This window comes from Vombatus ursinus, unplaced genomic scaffold, assembly GCF_900497805.2.
Source record: "Vombatus ursinus unplaced genomic scaffold, bare-nosed wombat genome assembly UNPS02014810.1, whole genome shotgun sequence".
NCBI lineage: Eukaryota > Metazoa > Chordata > Mammalia > Diprotodontia > Vombatidae > Vombatus > Vombatus ursinus.
This window is the reverse complement of record NW_020954588.1, coordinates 13,794,790-13,819,087: the sequence shown is the minus strand read 5'-3', so window position 1 is coordinate 13,819,087 and position 24,298 is coordinate 13,794,790. Positions and strand designations below refer to the sequence as shown.

Sequence of the window (24,298 nt, the reverse complement as noted above, 5' to 3'; positions counted from 1 at the left end):
TGCTGTGTTGCCTCACGCTTATGAAACTACATATAAATGTATAGATTCTGAGACTTTACATAAAAATATACCCTTATATAAAAGTGTCTTAGTAATTTTTAATAGAAAGATGTTAAATAAGTAATTTTATGGTCTTTAAGAGGCCTCAGATATTAAAGAGTGAAGGTCAGATCTATTCCCACATAAAATACACATACTTTACACTCACCCTGTTGTCCAAAATCAATAAGGCTATTTTGGGTCTGACTGGCCTTCAGAAAAATGATGAAATACTCCAAATGAGGTGTGCTAACAACAGGAAGTACATTTTAAACAGTCTCCCATAGTTTGTATGGCTCTGTGGTAAATGACTAAAGATTAGAAATTTCTTAGTAGCAGTGTGAACGAAAATGGGAAATGTCATAAACTGATCCCATATGATTTAATATTGATACATTTGCATTCTAAGATGGAATTACGTTGATTTTTTTTCCCCATTGGTGATGACTGATCCTGGTTGAAGGAAAATATGGCAACAGAGTTGAGTTAGTTGTTGACAATGTTTTTTATTGAAGAAATAAAAAGATATGTTCCAATATTTGGTCACCAAATGCTATTTTTTTTAGAACAAACATAAGGAAACAACCTGAATAGAAGGGAAATTTAACATTTTAACACTAGAAGATGGTTTTAAGTGTTACATGAAAACTATTTAGAATATTCAGGAAGGTATATGTTGGTGCTCCTATTTTCCAGTGTAAATAACCAGCTACTGTCTAAAGCTTTCTAATGATGGTATACACTTGTATGTATAAGTACATATATGTTTATACACATTCACATGAAAGCATATATATGGCAGTTGCCAAGTTACCAATAAGCTACATTAATACGGATATAATTGAGTGTAAATTATGTACATACTTATTCACAGTTGTGTTTAACTCCAAAAATGAATATATTAAAATAATAAAGATAAATACATGAAACTAAGATTGTTCCGTATTATGGTAGTTATAGCTTTGTCATATTTTAACTGAACAACAGTAAACAGTTAAGTATGCAGACAGAACACCTAGGTTTTGAAAGGGACATGGGATTTGTGCCAGAAGGGACAGATTTCTCATTTTTATTTTCAGATACAAAAGAAAACAAGTATTACAGGGAACACAGTTCAGGACCAGAGTAATACTTTAATACACATGAGTAGTTTACCTTCTGTATATGAACACTGTACCACGTTTTTACACAAAGATGTAGTTTAACTAAAATTGCATTGGCAGTGACAAATCTTCAAGACACACCAGCTGAGCTTCACAAAAGATCTTGGAGCCTTGAAAAGAAAATTTGGCGTTCTATTTACAAATCAACTCTAGATGCTACTTAACCCAAACAGGAACCCAAATACCGCACATTGGAAATTGAGTGTGGCAATGTAACCCTGCTCTCCTCTCCTGCTTGGGTCTTTTGAAGTCTCACAGCCTGCTCCAAGTCTCATTTGCATTCTTTGGGGAATATTATAGTTGAGAGAGGGCAGAGCCTCTGATGCAAGAACAAGTCACTTCTAACTGCTCCCAAAGAACTCTCAAACACTCTTGAGTTACAGACAAGTTGCTCATCTACACTGGTAGAGGGAGTTTTCATATTAAAAGTTCCCTATAATAATAAAAGCAGGGCAGAGGGGACCCCAAAAGAATATAGAAAAAGGAGAGAAAGCAGAATCTTACTTTGCCACCAGAATTTTGAAAAGTCAGTGCATGGCTGACTCACATTTTGACATCTTTCTACAATTCCCAGTCTTCTACCCACTGGAAAATGGTGTTCAGCTTGACTTGAGAAGATTTAAATTTCATTAGGTCAAAGATTTAAAGATGGAAGGGATCTTACATCTTGTCCAACTACCTCGTTTTTTGGACAAGGAACCAGAGGTTCAGAAAAGTCAAATGATTTTCCCAGGGCCATGCAGGTAGAAAGTGACTAAAGCAGGATTAGAATCCAAGGTTTTGGTTTTTTTTTAACACCAAGTCCAGTATTCTATCATCAATGCCATGCTATCTCTCAAGTTTGTTTCTGTTTGTTGTAGAAGGAATGAAGAATTTTGTTCAGAGGTTTAGAAAGGCTGTTCACATCAATCAACATGTTGCATGTTTTTATCGGAGTTGGGAAATCTGCCAACGTTCAACAAAGATGCAGAGTACTATCCAAGGATGTAAACCCTTGACATTTTTTGAAAATTTTGCTCATATGATCACTCCAGCACCATGTTTCAAGCCTATCACTCAACCTCAAAACACGCAACGGACTTTTTGGCAGATAAACTTAAGTTATCTGATGTCCGATAGGAAAGAGAGCTCATTTTTGTCGTTTGAGATCTGAAACTGGGTGGTATGTATTTCAGGAGCTGAAGAAAGTATTTTTTAAACTTCTTTCCCAAAAAGCCATAAAACAGGGGATTCAGGCAGTTGTTAAAATAGGCTATGCAGATGGTTATGGGCATTGCCGTATCCACAATATCTATGGTTTTGCAGTCCTTTATGATGCCCAGCTGAATCAGAACATCCAGAAACGTGAATATTTGGTGCGGAATCCAGGAAAAGAAAAAGAAGAGGACTATTGCCATAATGATCCTGAAAATGTCATCATTTCTTGGCCTGTTTTTTTGAATCTCATAAGCCTTTTTCAGGGTCTTCCAAATCAGAGTATAGCTTGTCAGAATCACCAGAAAAGGAATCAAGAAGCCCAAAATATTTTTGCTTAGGCCCAGCCCCACCAGCAGTGTGGAGTTGTGGGTTTTGTAATAAAAAGCACAGACCGTGATATTCGTATTCTCGATGAAAAAAACGTTGCGGTGAATTACAACAGGCAGGCTGGCCAAGCCAGCGAGCAGCCAAATCACAATGCATGTCACTTTGGCCATGAGCATGGTGCGCCGAAGGCGGGACTTCATCGGATGTACAATAGCCAGGTAGCGGTCGATGCTCAGGGAGGTGAGAAGAAATACGCTGGCGTAGAGATTAAAACTGATGCCGGCGGACGCAATCTTACACAAGCAGTTCCCAAAAGGCCAGCGGTATTCCATGGCAGTGTAAACAGCCCAGAGTGGCAAAGTCATTAAGAAACACAAGTCAGCCAGAGCCAAGTTCATTAGGAAAACGCTGGCTACTGTCTTTAATTTCATGTAGAAGTAAATGACAATAACCACCAAGCTATTGCCAAAGATTCCCACAACAAAGATGATGCTGTATAAGGTGGGAACCATAATGAATATATAGCTATGTCTTCCTGATTTGGGGCAGTCATCTTGGATTCTTTTAATAGTCTCTTGGGTGGAAGAATTTAGATTCATTTTGATCTTCTAGGTGGGAGATCAGTTTCAGGTGCTATGCCAGCTTCATCTTGAGAAAAAGAAAAGAAGAGAAAAGAAATTAATGACTAATATTTCATTTTTACTTAAAGTTTTAATATTATTGCTCCCCCTTTTTCAAATGAGGAAATCAAGGAAAGGATGAGTTAAGTGAACTGCCCTTAGTTACCAGAAAAATGATTTGAACTCACATCTCCCCTATGTCCAAGACCATCCTTCTTTCCTCTGAATATACCACAGTGCCTCCTGATGGCTAAGATGCAACATAATTTAATAAATACAGTGCTGGCCTTAGGATCATGGGTTCAGATCTTCTCTGACACTCACCGGTTGTGTGACTCAGGAGCAAATCACTTGACCTCTTTGTATCTGAGGCAATTCCCTATGGTTTGTCTACTAACTCACATGTGCAGCTCATTCTTAATCCCATTACTAAGAAAATACATGAACCAAATCTTCATTGTATGAATGGAAATTATGAATTGCAGTAAAACTTTTTAAATAAATGATTTTTTAAGTAAGATGACATTTCTTTCTGAAACAAAACAAATCGGCGTCAGAAAGGAAAAAGATCTAGCAGAAGCGAGATGCCATGGAAGCAAATCAAGCTATCTTGCTTCTTTGTACTTTCTTTACTGGTACATTATTAGCTTCCTGGGTGATGTTCAAATTGGACACACGGTCCCTTCTCCTGACAGTGTCAAACATGTTCATTGAAAAGTGTCACAGATGGTCAACAGGATCAGAACAAAGAGTTCTCAAAAGAATAGTTAACAACTCACAAAAACATAAGAAGATGGTTCCAAACAACTAATAATAAGGGAAATACATGTTGAAACAACGAGGTTTCAGCTGATATCCAACAAATTTAGCAGAAGATGGGGCTGGTTGATGCTAGAGTAGCTGCAGAAAGACAGGAATTGGTCCAACCATTCTGGAAAGAAATTTGGAATTGTGTGTGTGTGCGTGCGTGCGTGCGTGCGTGTGTGTGTGTGTGTGTGTGTGTGTGTGTGTGTGTGTGTGTTTTAAAGCAACTAAAATGCCTATACTCACTTTTGGCTGTATACTCTAAGGAAGCTAAGAAAAAAAGTCTCATATGCTCCAACATATTCCTATTGACACTTTAATCTACTCACAGAATTGCTGTGAGGATGAAATGAGATACTATCTGTAAAACACTTGGCAAACCTTAAAATGCTATATAAATGTTCACTATGACTACTACTACTGCCATTACCACTACTACTACTGCTGCTGCTGCTGCTACTACTTCTACTATAAAGAAAACGCAGCAAGTTCAGTGCCTCAGACTGGGATTCATTGATGACGGAAGGTTTACAAAATTGAGAAAGGGAGAGAGGAAGTAGCAGAGATAATAGGGAATGGGCATTGCAGGGCCAGAGTTCCCATTTTGTCCTTGCTAAGATTTTTTACAGGACTTCCTTGTTTTGGCTGGTGATGATAAGGCTCTTTGGGGGCAGATTCTTGGTTATAGAACAGGGGTTCTTAACTTTTTTGTGTCATGGACATTCTGGTCCTTTGACATTCTTTAAATCCTATGGATAATGTTTTAAAATACATTTAAATACATAAATAATGTTTTTAAATACATAAAATAAAATGCACAGGAGTACAAAAAAGTCCAGTAATATTAAAATAGATTTTATTAAAAATTAAGTCATGCCAATATGATAATGTATTATAATGCAATATATAGAATAATATATATTAGTTTACATTAATACATTAAATGTCAAAATATTTTAAAAACAAGTTAGCAGCTTGAGCACCATTGGCTTAGCAGGGGTGGGGAATCTGCAGCCTTGAGGTCACATGTAGCCTTCTAGTTCCTTAAATGTGGTCCTTTGACGGAATCCAAACTTCACAGAACAAATTCTCTTTTGTTCTGCGAAGTTTAGATTCCGTCAAAGGGCCTCACTTGAGGTCCTAGAGGGCCACATGTGGCCTCAAGGCCGCAGGTTCCCCACCCCTATTCTAGTGGATAGAGTAGCAATGTTCTTGTGTGCACAGTTTGGGCAGCAGTTCCCATTTTATCCTTACTAAGCCTTTTCTGGCTCTGCCATTTCTTAGTCGCACCTCACTGTTTATACTGATTCCATGTCTTCGTTACACTGTTTTCACTTGTAGTTTAAACAGATCACCACTTTGAAAAAAAATCAAGTCTGTGGTGAGTGTTTACTGTGTGCCCAGCACTCTGCCAGAGCTGGGGAGATACCACTAAGCTCAAAATAATCCCTTATGAAATGTAGCATGGTGTGATGGACGGAGTGCCAAGACTGGAGTCAGGAAGATGAGTCTTCCTGAATTCAAATCTGGCCTCAGACAGAGGGCAAGTCGCTTAACCCTGTTTGCCTCACTTTCCTCATCTATAAAATGAGCTGGAGAAGAACATAGCAAACCACTACAGTATTTTTGCCCCCCCCCAGGTGGGGTCACAAAGAGTCAGACAGGGCTGAAAGGACTGAACAAGTGGTGGATGGAGAGTTGTACTTGGAATCAAGACAACCTGGGTTCAAATCTTGCCTCTGCAACATGCTGGCTGTGTGACTCTGGGTGAGTCACTAAGCCTCTCAGAGTCCCAGACAGTTCTATAAGACTATATAGAAGTCACAAAGTAGGTGTGGACATGCATCGACAGAAAGTTTTCTTGTGGGAAACTCTATACACCAGTGAAATCACAGGTCTGGGTCCATAATTGCATGTAGAGAACTGCTAGAGACAGGCTTACTTCTCATTGACTCAGATCCCCATGGGAGGATGGGGGGTTGGGTTGGTGGCAGGTAAGGGAAAGGGGACAGGATAAGCAGATAATTAATAATAACTGAGTGAAAAACTGAAAAATCCTGCAGAAGAATATATGGGTATTGTCTAAGTACCATGCCCCTGCTTGTAGGGATCAAAGGACCATCTGGGTAACAGTCCAAAGGGCAAAGCCCCTGCTCTCTGAAACATCAAGAGGGGCCGGGTGGGGTGGAGGTGGAAACATAATCTGAGATTGGGGAGCAAAGTTCCAAAGGGGGAGGGTGGGAATCCACGCAGAGAAAGGTTAGGAGAGCAATAAAGTGGGCTTCCCTCCCTCTGTCCATCAATTGCTGGTCCTCTGATCAATGGAAGGCAGCATAGCAGAGTGTTGATAGAAGAACACCTGGATTTGAATCCCAGCTCTGTCACTATCCGTGTGACCTTGGGCAAGGCTCTTGACTCTCTGGGCTTTGGTTATAAATAATCTCTAAACTTTCTTTCAACTCTAAGTCCCTGAACCATTGGGGAGCCCAAAAAGGTCTATTTGTAGCCCCCTGAGAACAGATACCACAATGCCATCCTACTTTTTCTTTCTTTCAGGACTATGCCCTAGCCAGGGGTTCTGACCGTTTTTTAAATTTCATGGACCCCATTGAAATTTTTGAATGCCTGAGGTTTTTAATGCATAAAATACAAAGGATTACAGAGGAAACCAGTAATACTGAAATACGGTTATCAAAATATTTTTTTAAAAACAAGTTCATGGACCCCAGGTTAAGAATCCATGTAGACAACCAAGCATCACCATGTGGGCAGGCTCTTCCTTAGCATGTTTTTGTGTGCCTCTAAAGGGATCAAAACATACGGCTCTTTATTTTGCACTCTTTATTTCCCTATTCAGATTCTTCAATTGTTATTTTTAAGTAGATCATTGATCTGTCAGAATGGCCACTGGTGACAAATAAGTGATACATAAAATAAGTTCCTAAAATTATAGCCTTGTCATCGAGCTCCTTCTATTGCAACTAAAAGACTAAAAATATCAGTTTTTGTCCCTTCAAAGCATAGGGGAAAAAAGTGATTCTAAGCAGCTGAATAAATTTACGATCTATCAGGTGAGAATTGTCAGCCTGCTGCAAACACTGTGGAGTGACTTGTAGTGATGTAATTTTTCCTTAGGATGTTATCTTGCATTCTTTAAAGGTTTCTCAGAATTTCTAAAAGTAAACAAAATACGCAGAAGACTTGCTCATTAAAAAAAAAGATTTTTCCTCAAGACTTTTGATTACAATATTAATACCTTCTTTAGCTTATAGGCAAGCTAAAACCAATCTAATTAAATTGTTCATTACAATCTCCTTTTTAATGAGTTTGCAATCTAAAGGGGGAAAAAAACTATCCCACATTTCTTATAATAATAAATAGGAAACTTAAAAAGACCAAGTAATTATATTTTGGGATAATTGGCTATCAATTTTTTTCCTATAATCCTGGAACAAACATACCACACTGGTAAGACATTTGCCTGTAAGTTGGACTCTTCATATGGTCCATCAAAAAGTCACATAGAGCAATAAATGTATATAAAAAAAAACCAACAAAATTCCTCAGTTACAATATAAGCTTCTTGAGGACAGGGAGCAGTTCTTCTTTGGGTATAGATTGACTAGCTTTGGCCTTATGTTGCTAGGCTCCAGGTGTCCATTGTGTGTCCTGGACGCCTCCCCCCAAGCTCTTTTCTCTTTCTAGTTCCCCTTTATGTGCTAGATTCCCCCATTGGAATGTAAGCTTCTTGAGGGCAGGGCTTTGCTGAAAATACCTTTCTTACTTAGCACAGTGCCTGGCAAATAATAAAGACTTAATACATTCTAACAATGAAGAGAAAAGAGTCATATGGAAGGAATCTTGAGCGATATCGAAGGGCAATTCTGTCATTTTACAGAGGGAAAGTGCATGATTTCTTGCAGTCATTAATGCCCCATTGATTCCATGCAATCTTGATTGAATAGGCAGTGTAGTCCTGTGAATACAGTGCTGGCCTTGGAATTAAAGACTTGACCTCCAGTACTTACTAGTTATATGACCCTGTGGAAGCTAATGAACCAGTTTGGGCCTCACTTTCCTCAGCTGTAAAATGGGGATAAAGCTCTCTGTAGCACTTCCATCAAGGAGTTGTCATGAGGTTCAAATGATAAGGAAGAGAGCATGGCTCAGAGGAATAAATTCTGTTTCTGAAGTCGATGTCTGGGTTTGAATCCTGTACTTAGCTACCTGCCTGTGTGACCCCAGGCAGGCAACTTGACACTCCTGGGACTCATTTATAGAGTAATGGAGTTGAAATAAATACCCTCAGAAGTCCCTTCTAAGTGTGTGATCCCATTGTGAAAACTTTAAGAGCATCACATAGATGTCAGTTATTATTATTAGTTCCATGAAAGAAAACCCAATATCTGTAGTTGTGGCTGGGCGAGAACAATGACTTGTGGCTCGTGGTCTCAACATGTGAACATGTCCTCCACTGGGCTTGAAGTCTTAGCTCAGCTTATGCTTGGTATAATTGATTGGGAGGGAGGTGAAGAGAGAGGGAATGTTTTTCTAGGCTCTCTGTTCTCCTCTCCCCAAGCCAACTTTGGCCATGGCCCAAGAGACATCAAATAGATAGAAGAACTCACGAGAAAATCTTTTCCATGAGCAATTTTACTCAAGCCTTATTTTTCCTCAGCTTGAGAGTTATGCTGATGAATTTCAGTGAAAGTCAACACCAAATTTCAGCTTCTTAGGAATTATATCAAGACTGGAATATCTAATTAAATGGAGTACAAAACTTTTGTCAATGACTACAATTAAATTCCTCTCAATTCCAGTAACTCCCACTTATTGTAAATTATAGTTTAAGCACCTCAATTGTTATGGATGCCTCTTCTCCTCCCCCAACCCCTACGCCCACATGAGATTTCCTCCCTCCTCTCATTCTTCTTACTCCTCCAAACTCTCAGTTATTTTTGTCACCATTTTTCTTTTCCTCAAAAGGAAAAACAAACTATGTCTGCATCAGGGGGCGAGGAAGGCAGGTTGAGTCTGACATGCCTCAACGGTATATTTAAAGTAATGGTTTGAGTGTGAAACGTTCATATTACTCTAAACTGAGAAGGCTGTGAAAGGATTTAGGTGTATGTGCGTGTGTGCATGCACTTGTGTGTGTGTGTGTGTGTGCGCGCGTGCGTGTGCTTGCAACAGCAAGAACAAGGTTGGTAATGGGAATCTAGGGCATTTTCTTATAAGAAATATATCAGTTGAGCTAAAAGAAATTGATAGAAATAAGATTCTTGACCTGGTAGATCCTCAAATGCTTCATTGTCTCTTCTCGAAGTCCCCACACTAGAGTTACGGTAGCATTCAGACCATTCAGCATTTCTGTCAGCCCAAGAGCATCATTCCAATGATTAATCTGACACTCATGGCCTCCTTTATAGCTTGGTCACATTCTTGGGCTTGAAGGCTCTATGGAAGAGGGGTAGTCTCGGGACAGTAGCTGTTCTTTTGCTTGGGAAGCACAAAATTCTAAAATATTCAGGGGAAATCACTAAGAAATACCACCTGCTTGGAGGTTCGATTTGGAACAAATACCTGTTCACCTATTTCCAGATTTCCCAATAAGGGATATAAAGGGGATATTTATTAGGTACGTGCTTGTTAATAACCTAATATCCAGCATTAAAATTATGATAATATTATTATGGTTTAACATGAGGCCTTTGATATGATTATTTTTATGCTTATGTTTATCTTCTCTCTGGATGAGGAAGGCTTTCTCATTTGTAAAGGGAGAGACTCTGTTTAGTCCATACGTTGGTTTCAATTACTTTTGCATTCTAACACCAACGGGACACTCTTTAGCATGGTGTTATTATAAACAGGAACTAGGGCAGAAATGAAGACTCCTGGGTTCTGGCCTCTGCTATCAGCTGGGTGACACTGGACAGGTTTCCTACCTGAGACCTCTTCCCATAGAAAAGGGAAAACACAGTGGCATGCTGTCTAACACAGTATGGAAAACTAGACTTTCTAAAATGGAAAAGGAAGCTTGTAAAATTTCAGGATATAGTTTATCTTTCAAAATGTATAAAGTTACAGGAATTAGATCTGAATGGGTCCCATTTTTCAGAGAAGAAAACGGAGGTCTTCAGATTTTAAGAGATTTTCTTGGACTCTCACAGGTAGTAAGTTGCAGAGCCTTGATTCAAACCCAGGTCCTCTGAGATTCCAAATCCAAGGCCTATCCTTTCCATTATACTTTGCTCCTAAGATGAGAGGCCAGGGTAGCCTCCAAAAAATACAATAACATGATACTTCTTATCTTATCCTTATTAATAGTTTTGAAGGCTAGAGGGAATTTTGTTTCAGAGAAATGTGTTCTATAATGACCTTGGTTATAAGACTGTACTTATAACACTGATTATAGGATTTTACCATCTCTTGTACGTCTCCAACACCCCCCCCCCAAAAACAAAACAAAACAAAATGAAAAACCAAAACCAAGCAACTCAAATAGTGAGTCAATCATGTTCAGTCAGGATAATGCTTTTTCATTTTTTCTAAATGCCTAAGTATTTTACCCTAAATTCACTGTATAAATTGAGGCAGAAGAAATGGTTGGCTGAGATTTAGTTCACTATCTTTAAGAAATAGACAAGGATAAACCACCCTATATGTCCACATTCTTCTCCAGAGTGGAAATTATTAACTAATATGGGAACATTACCACCTGTACCAACTCCTTCACTCCCTTACCCCCTCACAGGGTTGTTCTGAGGTTAAAATGAAGTTGGTAGAATATGTGGTTACCAATAACTGTAAACCATTAAAATCAAATTATATATGGAAATAAGGCTAATTCTGTGAAGGCTTGAGAGAATATTTCCATGATGAAAGAGCAGCTGTTTGCTAAATTGAAAGAAAATAACACAATCTGAATCTCATTGAGAAATAACACAAACTCAACTGAGGAATTATATAATGATGTAATGCTAAAACCTTATACGTTACAACTTTTACCTCTTACATTGAGAAAGTTAGCATCTGAGTGAAACTTTGAAGATTGGTGTGGGGGGGAAGGCAAACCATCAGAGTTATGCTGGATAAGTTGGAGTATGTCCAACAAGACACTAATGCTCTAAATTTTATGTCAAGATGATATGGCAATCAAAGATAGCTTCTGAGAATCAATTTTAAAGGCTCTGCTCTTCCTCCTTCCTAATTCATATTCGGAGCCAATGGTATAGATAGCAGTTTATAGAGTATGGTTTCAACAGCAGTGGAGAAGGTCCCCCCAGTCATTCAAAGAAATATCTGCTCTAAATTCTCAATGGTGCTCAAATTCCATTAATGGTGAGAACGCTTTCCAAGAATGAAGCAAAGCTTTCACATAAGTCAAATGATCTCTGGGAAAGGTCACTCCAATACTCTCATGCATCTGCAAACTCAACCAGCTGAGTAGGGCTGTAACTAATACAGGGCAATTATGGCTTTTTAATCTTAAACATTTCTAGTTACAACTTTTTAATTGGATGTCCCTTTCATTCTTTTTTTTTTTTTTTTTTTGGTGAGGCAATTGGGGTTAAGTGACTTGCCAAGAGTCACACAGCTAGTAAGTGTTATGTGTCTGAGGCCGGATTTGAACTCAGTTCCTCCTGACTTCAGGGCCGGTACTCTACCACTGCGCCACCTAGCTGCCCCTTGGATGTCCCTTTCAAGAACGCAGATCTAAATCCATCCGTGCTCGCCCTTCCTATGTGACTTAGGTCTCTATGTTCCCATTAATTCACTGCCCAACCACCAACCCAACCTCTTCAATGTTCTTGACAATGTATGGATACCAGTGTAGCACTTGACACAATCCTCATTCTTATGAGATGAGTCCATTATTTGTTCTAGTCACACATTTCTCTGATGATATCCTCTCTGCTGCTCTTTTGATTTAACACTGAGTTAAATTCACAGTAAAGGTATAAATTCACATGTCAGATCATCTCTGAGAATGGATTTTGACTTTTTAGGGGATGGAGAGGGAATCATAATGTTGGTTGAGATGGGGAAGGAAAAGGCAACTCCAGAGGAGTGGAGAAGATGGTACAACATCACCCCCTTAAATCCTTAAAACATAAATTATAAGTGACGTTGATGATAATAAGCTGTTGATTATAACGAAAGGTTCAGCCCCTTCTTTACACTATGATTTCCCACTCCATTCATTTCCTAAGTTGGATCTGTGCAGTTTCTAATTAAACTACCTGCAGTAAGAGGATGCTGGGCCCATAAAAAAAGGTAAACAACACTTTGCCAACTGAAAAACACGATGAGATACTGAGGACTGAGGCTTCCTGTGAAAACTTCATTAGCGATAAATGAGTTACCAGATGTCACACATCAGATTTGAAATTAAAATATATTCCTTGTATTGGTCCTCTGGCTGAGCAGGGTAAAATCAAACCCAACGAGGACCATTTCAAGGCCTCTGCCTACCAGAGCACCCCATTCCCTTTCCTTTCTGGTAGCAGGATACTCTATTCTCTGCCTGAATATAAAAGGAGAGGAATTCCCCTCTTCCTCAAAGTGGCAATGAATGCATTTTGTACAATGAAGCAATGTGTTTCTCATACAGCAACAAATCCTTGAGGACAAGCAGGGAATGTTTTTGAACATTCTGTTCTCTTCCTCCTGTTTTTTTTCCCTACTTCATAGCTATTTCCTCTTTTCCCATTGCTCTCACATTCACTGAGCTACACACACACACACACACACACACACACACACACCACACACACTTTTTTTTTGCTATTAACAACAGAGCTGTTAAAACCCACAACTGTCTCTGTTTACCTCCATTCTTCCTGAACTATTCAGTAATCAATTCCTTCCCTTTCTTCTATAAGATATTAGTTTGATTCCCTTGTTCTTCCAGCTACTGAGCTGACTCCATTCTTGTCCTCAAAGTAACAAGCCCGCATTCTTAAAGCAGACACAAGGAAGGAATAAGGGGACCATGCTAGAGTATTTGATAGGGTTTTCCTCTAGCCCACAGAAATGTCAAATGATTAAGTCTGCTGAACTGGTTTATCTAACACGCTCCAGTTTTATAAACAAGTATTTTGGCACAAAGTGTTTTGAAAGTCTTTCCAATTTCAAAATCTCCATTGTTCCTCTGTTCCAACTGGAGAGGGGGAAACTCAGAAACCTGCTAGGAGCTGTGGGGTTTGTTTTGTGTTTTTTTTTTCCTTCTTTCTTCCTCATTTATGTACCTGTTCCTGTTCCTGTTGTCTCTACACTATGCACTGTGGTTTGAGAAAATCCTATAAGACAAGTGGGAACTTATCAAACCATTCAGGAAGTGAAATGTCTTATTAAAAAAAAATTTTTTTTAGCCTGGAAAGTTGGCAGTTGGGTGGGAATGATAGCTCCTGGAAGGCAGGGTTTGTTTCCCTGGTGTTTAGCACAGTGCCTGGCATATAGTAAATGTTTGATAAATGTTTATTGAATTGAATAGAAAGTATTTGAAGGGCTTTTATGTTAAAGACTTATTCTGCTTGGCCCAAGAAGGCACAGTCAGGATCAAGGAGGAGTGGAGGGAAGTTGTAGAGAGGTAACGTTCGAATCAACTTCCTAACAATCTGAACTGTTCCAATTAGAGTGAAAGAAGTCTGGGAGGTGTTGAATTCTTCGGTGGAGGTCTTTAGACAGAGTGGGACGGCTGACTATTGGATCTGTTTTAATGGGAATCAGATAACCCTGAGGTACATTCCAACTCTCCGAACCTTTCACTAGTTGGATATTTTATGTCATTATATATAGGGTTTAGAGCTGTAAGGAGGCTTAGAAATTATGTAGCTTACCTGTCCTATTACACAGATGTGGAAGGTGAGGTCTGGGTAGGTTAAGTGACTGGTAGAACTTAGTGGAAAATAGGCATTGATATGGGTGAATATAAATATGAATATGAATAGGATTTTGTATCAGAGACCCTGACATTGCTCCTTACACCTAAATGACCTGAGTGCCCCGCCCCTTTCTCTGTGACACGATTTACTTATCTGAAAGGGAATGGGTTGAACTCATGATCTCTAAATTTCAAGATCCTAAGTTATCAACCAATGGTGGCTCTAACTCTATTCCTCAGTCCTTTGCCTCCTCTCTAAGCTTCAGGCTCCTCATCTCCTTATCCCAAATCAAATATGTATTTTTGAGGCCCAACTCCTTGGGGGCCTTCCCTGACTATTCCAGGGGTGTGATGGAGCCAGCCCCTACTGGTCCTAGTCAAATTTTCAGGGTAAACATTTGCACCTTAGAAATTGGCAAATGCTACAAATCAAGGCTTGAGCTATCATTTTGTTGCCTGTTTAGACTTAAGGAAGTGATGGAGAAAATGTTAAATTTAAGATTAAAATTAAAGACTAAAATTTTAAAAAATATTAAATTTAAGATTAGAAAAGTATGTTGTGAGCTCCTTTTTTTTTTTTTTTACCAACATGCCACTGATTCTAGCCCTCATTTATCCCCTCTCTTCTCTGAACTAATGTATTTATTATCAGTGTGATATAGGGGAAAACTATTACATCTGGAGTCAGAGGTTGTGGGTTCCATTTCTGAAGTGGTCACTTACTATATATGTGACCTTACATATGTCTGGTCTCAGTTACTTAATGGTAGAATGGCGAGGGGTGGACAAGACAACCTCTAAAGTCTCTGGCCTATGGTCTAAAGCACTCAGGTTAGGCCTTGCTGATGATGTAGATGCCCAGCTCTAGCCATCGAAGAGTAGAAGAGTCTGTGAAAAATTTTCGATTATTGTTTGGCCTTCACATGAGGTCTTTATTCTTGTGCTCCTCACTGCACTAAATAAAAATACTGCTTGACAGCTACCTAGGGGAAACCTAAGAATGGAAAACTGAGACCAAATTAAACCAGCTGGGGTATGACAGGAGTAACCAAGAGATCTGAGAACAGATAACAAGGCTTCCAATTCGCCAGTTCTGTTCCTTATCTGGTTGCTTATTCTACCCAGCTGCTTCTCCAGCCCACGTTCTGGATATTTAGTGTTTCTGGAGCTATTGTAGAACCATAGAATTAGACATACTTGAAAGAATCAGAGGGTCTAGACTTTAGGGTTCATCTAGCCCAACACTGTCATTTGACAAATAAAGAAACCAAGGCTCAGAGTGGGTCACTTAATGATTCTTCAGAGAGGAATTGTAATAGATTGGCATTACAGCAAAAAAAAAAACAAAAAAACAAAAACAACAACAAAACAACCCAACTTGTTCAGAGAGTCTTATGAAGTTATTCTGGACCTCTCTCAAGAAACTGAACTAGAATTTTTAAAAAAGCCAACCAGGAAGTTGGGAGACCAATGCATGTATTCTGATTAAATGAGACCAAGTATGAAGGACCCTAACTCCCTTTGGCTTTTCCTGATACCTATTTCCCTCTGCAGAAAGTGTTTCTCAAATGTTGGGCATTTTTGAGTATCATAATGCCATTGGTGGGTGGGTGGGCAGAAGGCCACTACAGTGGGCTCTTCAGCAGGGAATCATCTCCTCTGATTACTTCAGTTCTTTGATCAATTATTCAGCATTGACAAAACACCTACTATGTGCCAGGAGCTACGCTAGGACAAAAACCAAACTTCCAGGATCTCTATGTCAGTGGCGCATTTATTGACTAATGCAGATCATAACTCCTCTGGTGACTTGGAGTTACTGTGACCGCTAAATTCATTCATCTGTGGCTCATCCAGTGATGAGCTTGCATCAGACTTTTTTAGGAAGATCTTGGTAATACAGTCAGTCTCACTGGATTAAATGGGAAACATTTTCCAGCATCAAGAAGTATTCACAGGGACACAAATACAGTCTGACTCTCTTCTAATACAGCCCTTCCCTCCCATAGCCCCTTTATGGCCCACAAACTTTCCCTTTGAATAAACTGATTTAGCAAAGAACAACAGCTAGGTGGTGCTGCAGTGGATAGAGTCTCAGGACTGGAGTCAGGAAGACTCATCTTCCTGAGTTCAAATCCAACCTCAGACACTTACAAACTGTATGACCTTTGGCAAGTCACTTAACTCTGTTTGCCTCAGTTTCCTCATCTGTAAAATGAGCTGGAGAAGGGAATGGCAAACTACTCCAATATCACTGCCAAGAAAATCTCCAATGGCATCCTGAAGAATCAGTGAAAATGACTCAACAAGAATAAATAAATATGATCATGAGGCAGTACGGCATAGTGGGAAGAGCGCTGCCATGCTCTTGAGTCAGAAAACCTGGGTTCAAACCCCGCTTGTGACGTTAACTATTTGTAAGGCTTAAGAGAAGTCATTTAACATCTCAGGGCCTCAACTGGCTTATCTGACAGAGAAGTGAATTGAATTTGGTGGTCTCTGAGGTCACTTCTAGACCTGTGATCCTACGCGATTCACTTTCCAATGAAAAGACAAACCTGCACTCTTGCTGACAAGAATATTCTGAGTATTATTTTATGACTCTATAAAAGTTTAGAAGAGGAAAACTGAACCCCACACTTCTATGCCGATTCTATTATATGCAGACTTTTAAAATTCAGGTGAACTTTATCGTATAGGGCATATATATCACATAGGGTAGCTAAGTAGTGCAGTGGATAGAGTGCTGAAGTCAGGAAGACCTGAGTTCAAATGTGACCTCAGACACTCACTAGCTGTGTGCCCCATGGCCAGTCACTTCACCTTGTTTGCCTCAGTTTCCTCATCTGTAAAATGAGCTGGAGAAGGAAATGGTAAACCACTCCAGTATCTTTGCCAAGAAAACCCTAAATGAAATCATGGGGAGTCAGATATGACTAAAATGACTGCACAAACAACATATGGTTATCTGAGGAACCTCCCATTCACAGAATAAATCTATTTTCACAAAAGTCATGTTTTAATAGTTGCTATAATAGAATAAGCCACTGGACGGCCTATATCCATTTCTATAAGCAGATCACATAGTTTGCAGATATTACAAAAATTAATGCATATACAAGTGTTCCTCAACTTATGGCATTTGTTAGAGGGAGGGTTCCATTCTCATCATGTCCTGGATGCAGAGGATGCAGTGACCAGTGTCAGGGGACAAGAGCTTGGGGCTGCAATGGGAGAGATAATTTGGAACATACTGCTCTATTCCTTTTCTTCTGTGGGCCAAGTAGAAATGACTTGCCCGAGGTCACACAACTGGTGACTGGTAGAAAATCCCAGTCCAGGGCTGATTCCACCATACCACCCTGTTTGCATATACTCCCCAATACCAGGCATCCAACCAGCTCCTTCTTCCAACTCCACATTCAAAGGAACAATGAAGGAGAAGAGCAGGGATTCTCTCTGTCTCTCTGTCTGTCTCTCTTTTACTGTAGCAGAAGAGGAGAGAGGTCTATTCCTGATTCAGGTTTCCATTTTCTTTTTTGACGTGTGGAGTGTATTTTCAAAAATAGAAACCAGTTTACACACAGTGGCTAGGTTCCCAGGTCAGTTCAAAAATGGCTTATTTAATACACCCACAAGATAGTTGACCTTTGAGAGGTTGTAGTATGGTGTGTTAGATAGAATGCAGGCCTTACAGTTGGGGAGACTTGGGTTCAAGTCTAGCCATCGACCCTTTTTTGTTGTTGTTTGGTCATTTCACTTGTGTCCAACCCTTCACAACCCCATTTTTTTAGATTTTCTTGGCAGAGACCTGGAATGGTTTTCCATTTCCTTCTCTAGTTCATTTTACAGATGAGGAGACTGAGGAAAATAGCCTCAGTTAAGTGACTTGCCCAAGGCCACATAGCTAGGTTGTGTCTGAGGCCAAATCTGAACTTAGGCCTTCCTGACTTGCTAATTGTGTAATCTTGGCCATATCATTCAACCTTTTAGTCCCATAGCAACTCTTTAACAGTCATATTAGTAGTAGTAGTAGTAGTAGAAAGAGGAGGAGGAAGAGGAATAGAAGTAGTAGGAGGAGTAGTGATGATGATAATAATAATGAAAACAATAATAAGAACTACCATTTGTAGAATGCTTTAAGGTTTGCAAAGCATTTTACAAATATCTCATCTGATCCTCACAAAAATCCTAAGAGGCAGTTATTATTATTCTTTCCATTTTACAGAGGAGGAAACTGAGGCAGACCAAGGTCAAATGACTTGCCCAAAGTCACACAACAAACAAGTCTGAAGCAGGGTTTGAGCTCAGGTCTTCCTGATTCCAGGCCCAGCACTCTGTCATCGCCTAGATGCTTCTTCTCTAAGAATATAAATTGTAGATTAAGAGGTGATCTGTTTCTGAGGTGGGAGTGCCCTTAAAGGTCTGAACTTAAAAAACAAAATATGAAAGGGGGATTAGGTCAGATGATCTTACGGCTCCCTTCTAGGTCTAGATTCGATCAATATGGCACTCAGTATCTGGCCCTTTCCTCTATATCACATTATTTCTCCTCTAATTATTTTGTACAGCTCCTCAGTGCCCTCTCCTCGGTAGTACCACATCTAAATTTGTTTATGGTGGCAACTCATGAGACACCCTAATATCTGTTCTGAGAAAATATTCTCCATTTATAAGGTTTATTAAAGAATCAAATGTTTCTTTAAATAAGATTAGGAGCTAAAATGACACAAATGAACGTAAGCAGAGCTGAGCCAACACAACAATAAGCATGTTGACACCTTTGACTACTCCAGCCCCCTTATTTGATAGATGAGATGACTGAGGCCTAGAGATTAAGTAAATTGGGTTCCTTGGGGACACTGGACTTGAAGTCTGAGGACATGGGTTCAAATCTGGTTTCTTCTTCTTTTGCCACCTGTGTGGCTTTCCTAACTTAATCTTTTGGGGCCTTCATATCTTCCTATGTAAAATGAGTGCATTAGATTGCCTCTGAGGTCTATGAGCCTATGACTGGGCCCAAATTTGCACTCAGGTTTTCTGTTCTAAACCCATTGTGCTCTCTACTTGCTGGATCTTCCCTCTCCCTTAGAAGCAACTTTATCCTGACAGCTTGTGGGTCCTTGACTCATTTAATGGAAAGAGCATTGGCCTAAGAGGGAAGAGACTTAGGTTTGAGTCCTGGGTATACCGCTTACTAGCTATGTGAACTGGGCCAGCCTCTCTGGGCTTCGTTTTCCTCATCTGTAAGACTAAGAGAATCAATCATCTCTAAAGGTCTTTTCTATTCCAAACAATAATAACAGATCACATTTACATAGCATTTTAAAGTTTGCAAAGCTCTTTACAAATATTATCTCTTTCTATCTTTCCAACAACTTTGGGAGGTTGGCGTTATTATTATTTCCACTTTACGGATCGGGGAACTGAGGCAGAGTCTTGCCCAGAGGCTCACAGATAGTAAGTGTCTGAGGCAGGGTTTGAACTCAGGTCTTCTTGAGGCCAGGCACAGGACTCTATCCTCTGTACCAATCACAGCCTGCATCTAACAAATGATGTGCCTCTATAATTGCTTCTTTCGGGCCAGCTAATGGCAGATACCCTGACCTCTAAGATGACTTTTGCCTCTAAAAGGGCAAAATGTTCTGATTTCTCTTTGGCAAAATAATACCTATATCCTTCCTATAGCCACGGACAGCACAGGGCTCCTTCTCATCAAAGCTGAATGCAGTGTTATTACTATTGGTGTAAATTGCATTCACTTCCCACACAAATCTCATTTGTATTTGGAGGAATTAAAGGTGTTTCACATCTATATCAGGCAATTTTCATAGCATTCTTGAAGGGATAAGGAGAGAGACTGGACTTGGGATTTCATTGGCATAGGAACTTCCAGGTGAGGAAATTCCATTTATCAGCACAGGTCTCCATCTTCTCCACAACTCATAATTTTAGAAAATCGCCTAAAGCTTGGAGGGGATAAGTGATTTGTCCCCAGGGTGACACAGCCATTTTGTGTCAGGGATGGGACTGGGAAATTGACAAAAATACATCACAGCCACCAATAGAGGAAGTTTGTCCATAGAAATAGTAGCACAGAAGCTGTTGAACAAGATAAATAAATTAACATTTAAAAAAGAAAAAGGAGAACAGGTAAAAATACATCTCTAGCTTGACACTCATTGAAGTTCCAATTTACTAGGTGGCCTTTTGGGGGTGAGGGGGAGAATCACAAAATCACAAAGGTATGTATTTCTTTGAGATTGTGTGTTTATTTAGTCCATGTAGGCATGAGCTAGTTATACTAATTACTTGTACATCATAAAGAGCCGTACATAATTAGTTATTTCATGTAAGTCATGCTTGAACAGAGACAGTGAAATACTGTCCATCCTGGGCCATAATGATAATTTGTGTTCTTCTCTCTGGACACAGCTTACCAAGCTGGATTTTTTTTTTAATAATATGAAACCAAATCAGCAAAGTCTGTAAGATGTCTTTAAGACAACTTTGTGATATGTGTTTGGACTCTGGTTTTCAAATTTTAAATGGACAATAAGAATTTTTCCAGCTAAATGAATTCTAATAGGTTTCTCTTGAAAAATAAATTTGAATATTTTCCAGCTTGATCTGTTGATAAGTATGTTTTCAACTCATATTCTATTTATCTATATATGTACATCCATATATGTAAATATATGTATATACTGTCTAATTTTATAATGTAGTACCTTGGACCATAAGGATATTATCAACATATACATAACATGGAACCCCACCAAAACCCTTCTAACTAAAACAGATTCTTATTATCTTTCCTGCCTTCCCTCTAAATTGAGTAATAAGATTGATGAGACTACTGGGAAAATCTGCCTTTATTCCTGGGTAAGTCAAGCCACTGTTCTAAAAAGATGAAAAAGAGTTAGAAGTAATTAAAGTCTTTCCAATACATTTATTTTGGAAAACAAATTCTTCTTTCAATGTAAAAGTTATTTCTTTTAAAAATCAGAAGCAGGAAATATATAGCTTTTTTTCCCCTTCAAATTATATATTTCAACCACTAGAGGTCTGTATTCCCTATTTTTAAAACATTTCCAGTCAACTAACTTCTCATTTGTGTTGGCCCTCAAACTGAAAATATAATTTGATGTTTTAAAAATTAAAAAAAAAATCTCTTTAAGGCACGAAAGTATGACACTCATAAGGAATTTGATGAGAATAATATGGAAAAGCTTCCTTTAGGAGGGAGATTTGGTTGGCTCTCCTCTCACTTTTAGTTTCTTTTATTGCTGGGCATTTCTCCATTCAGACTTTTATAAGCTATAAATCAATGGTCAGTCATGAAATAGATTTTGCTTTAATTTTGCTAGAATAGACTGTTTTCTTCCTGAACTTTCCTAGGCAAATGAAGAAAAATGTATTTGTGCATTGATAAATGTTTTCTTTGAAATTGCAAGTGAAAAATACTGACGCCTACATATTGTAGTTTTTTAGTGTGATTTAAGGCTTCCGTGCAATTTATTAATTATACAGAATTTTTCCCTTAATGCTAACAAAAGAAAAAAAACTGAAAGTTAATTTTAGTTAATTCTAGGGTTACATAATACAGACATTCATTTTACTATTTAGCAGGGTTTTGTGTGTTTGTTTTGCTATTGTTGAGGTGCTATACATTTTTCTCTTCCAACTTATTTTAGATTGGATTAAAAATGATCCCCCTTAAAATCTTGCTTTTTAAAAGCCTGATGTAATTTTAGATACTAAACACATTTGTCAAAGCTGGTTCTAGGCAAAACCATGAAGGAGGCTAAGTTTATCATTGCAGTTCCTCATTTTAATATGTCTCTTCTACCCCTAACTCTGGTACCTCATTTCCCCTGCAGCTCCCTGCCAAGAGATCCCCTTTGTACTAGGGATACAATTTAAACAGTTTGCTGGCTCCAGACATCAGATCTTTCCAAATTCCTTACATCACACCAAAATATCCATGTCCTTTCCATTTTCCACCAAAATCCTATTCTCTAGTAGGCCTGGCTAATCTCATAAATTAGTCTGCTTTACTCTTGGGTAGACTTTATGCTCATCTCAGAGATACTCTCCGGGCAGAGAAAGCATGTGTATTTTATTAACACAGACTTACTCAAGACATTACCTTAGCCCAAAGGAGTGAATCATGATACACCGTTGGGTACAGGAGGAGTGGTGGTCTTCCAATCAGTGTCTAATCTATCTCACTCCTGTAATAGAACCTTCTTTTAGATACCTAAACATGTATCAATTAGGGAGGGGATTAAAATAGATACTTAAAAAAATTTTTTAACCCAGTCAAATACATGTATATTTGGGGCTAATTTTGTATACTCTGTCTAGTTCAGTGGGTACCAGGACTTGAAGCCTTTGTTGACTTCTGAATTGCTTGCCACTGAGTCTCATTGGCAAGGGTTCAAGGGGTCAAGTAAAGCCAGTTCCCATTCCTTCCTCCCTGTCTCATCTACTTTCATTCTAAGCACCATGTGAATCTCTATTCTGTGCCTTCTACCTTCAATAGCTAGTCTCTCCCAACTCTTCTGGTCAATGGTCAAGAATTGAAAAAAGCAAAAGGAACTTCACACTTGCTTTAATTTGCATTTCCCTAATTATTAGGGATTTGGAGCATTTTTAAAAATATGGTTATTTATAGCTTTGACTTCTTCCCTTGAAAATTGCCTGTTTAACCCTTTTGACAAGATATATGGGGAAAGTGGTAGTAAGAGAGCAAAATAAATATTTGTTAATTGAAAAAGTGAAATTTATAATAAAGATAAAAAGTGAAAGGAACACTTCATCAAATTAGAATATGGAGGAGGCTGGATTACCACTTGTTGGGTATATTACAGTGAGGATTTCTTTCACGTAATGGTTGGATTAGACAACCCCTGAGGGCCCATTCAACTCTCAAATACTGTGATGTTGCTTTTTTCCTCCTAGGTTAACTTTTTTTTAAAATTTGTGAAAAAAAATTTTTTTAGAGGCAATGGGAGTTAAGTGACTTTCCTGGGGTCACACAGCTAGCTAGTAAGTTTCTGAGGCTGGATTTGCACTCAGGTCCTCCTGACTCCAGGGCTGGTACTCTATCCACTGCACCACCAAGCTGCCCCCACCCAGGTTAACTTTTTAAAAACTTTTTTTATCCTCAGGGGTAAATGCGGAGAGAGTAGCAGAAAGCATATGAGGGACATGAGATGAGGAAGAGGGGAGAAGAGGGAGTTCATGGTAAACTGCCTCAGTTTTTTCTGTAAAATATGAGACAAAATTCTTGAGAGGATGCGGAAAGGGGAGGTATGAGATGTTTGGTTTTGGCAGAGTTGGTGAGAGTTTTGGTAGAGAGTGGGACAGTAAGTTGGTAAGGGAGGTGTAGAAGGATTGTCAAGGCAGCCAAGCATGGAGTCATGAAGATTCACCTTTGTGAGTTCAAATCTGACCTCAGACACTTACTGACTGGGCAAGTTACTTAACCTTGTTTGCCTCATCTGTAAAATGAGCTGGAGAAGGAAATGGTAAACCACTCCAGTATCTTTGCCAAGAAAACCCCAAATGGGGTCACAAAGAGTCAGACAGGACTGAAAAACCATTGAACAACAAGAATTGACTAGCAGCAGCGAGGGCTCAATTGAAGATGTAAACATAAATTTGTGGTGGATCTAGTAAGAATGGTTGTTTGATTTTCTCCATCTTCCTTCAGCAGCACATGGGTAGGAGTGCTGGGGGGAAGAAGGAAAATTGTGGGAGTGATGCAAACTTAGGTTTTTCAGGATATAACTGGAAAAATGATAAGGGGAATTAAGATTCAATAAAGGAAGCCAATGTCTAGTGGAATTGGTTCACAGAGAGGTCAAGATGGGAAAAAAAGGGAGAGTGGTTAGTGCAAGGGAGAAGGCCTGGGAAAGAACTGAGGGGTCAAGGGATTGGAGGTCATCATGCAAAGTAGGGTTTAGTAAGGGAAGATGAGAGAGATGAGAAGTCACTGTATTATGGTCAGATAAGGGGATTTCAGAATTCTTGAATGTGGAGGTAGTCCATTTGAAGATGATGGCAAGCTCAAGGGTAAGGCCATCTTTGGGTATGGCTGAGGTAAGGTGGAGGAGTAGGTCATGGGAACTGACTGGTTAAGGTATTTGAGGAGTCAATAAGTATGTTCCTCAGTACATTTTTGATGAATCATCTTGAATGTTGTAGAGGGGATTCATGTGCAGATACTAGTTTGCCAGGGATGGCTTCTG

At 39.1% G+C, this 24,298-nt stretch overlaps 1 protein-coding gene across 1 annotated transcript in view; it reads right to left on the bottom strand.

Annotated features, from left to right (window-relative positions):
• Positions 1-525: 525 nt before the first annotated feature.
• The window catches only part of AGTR1 (angiotensin II receptor type 1), a 51,119-nt gene continuing 27,346 nt past the window's right edge, over positions 526-24,298 (bottom strand). The window contains exon 2 of the mRNA XM_027876037.1: positions 526-3,374. Within this exon, the coding sequence (XP_027731838.1) occupies positions 2,255-3,325 (1,071 nt within the window). The 5' untranslated portion in view covers positions 3,326-3,374 and the 3' untranslated portion in view covers positions 526-2,254. The remainder of the gene's footprint in view (positions 3,375-24,298) is intronic.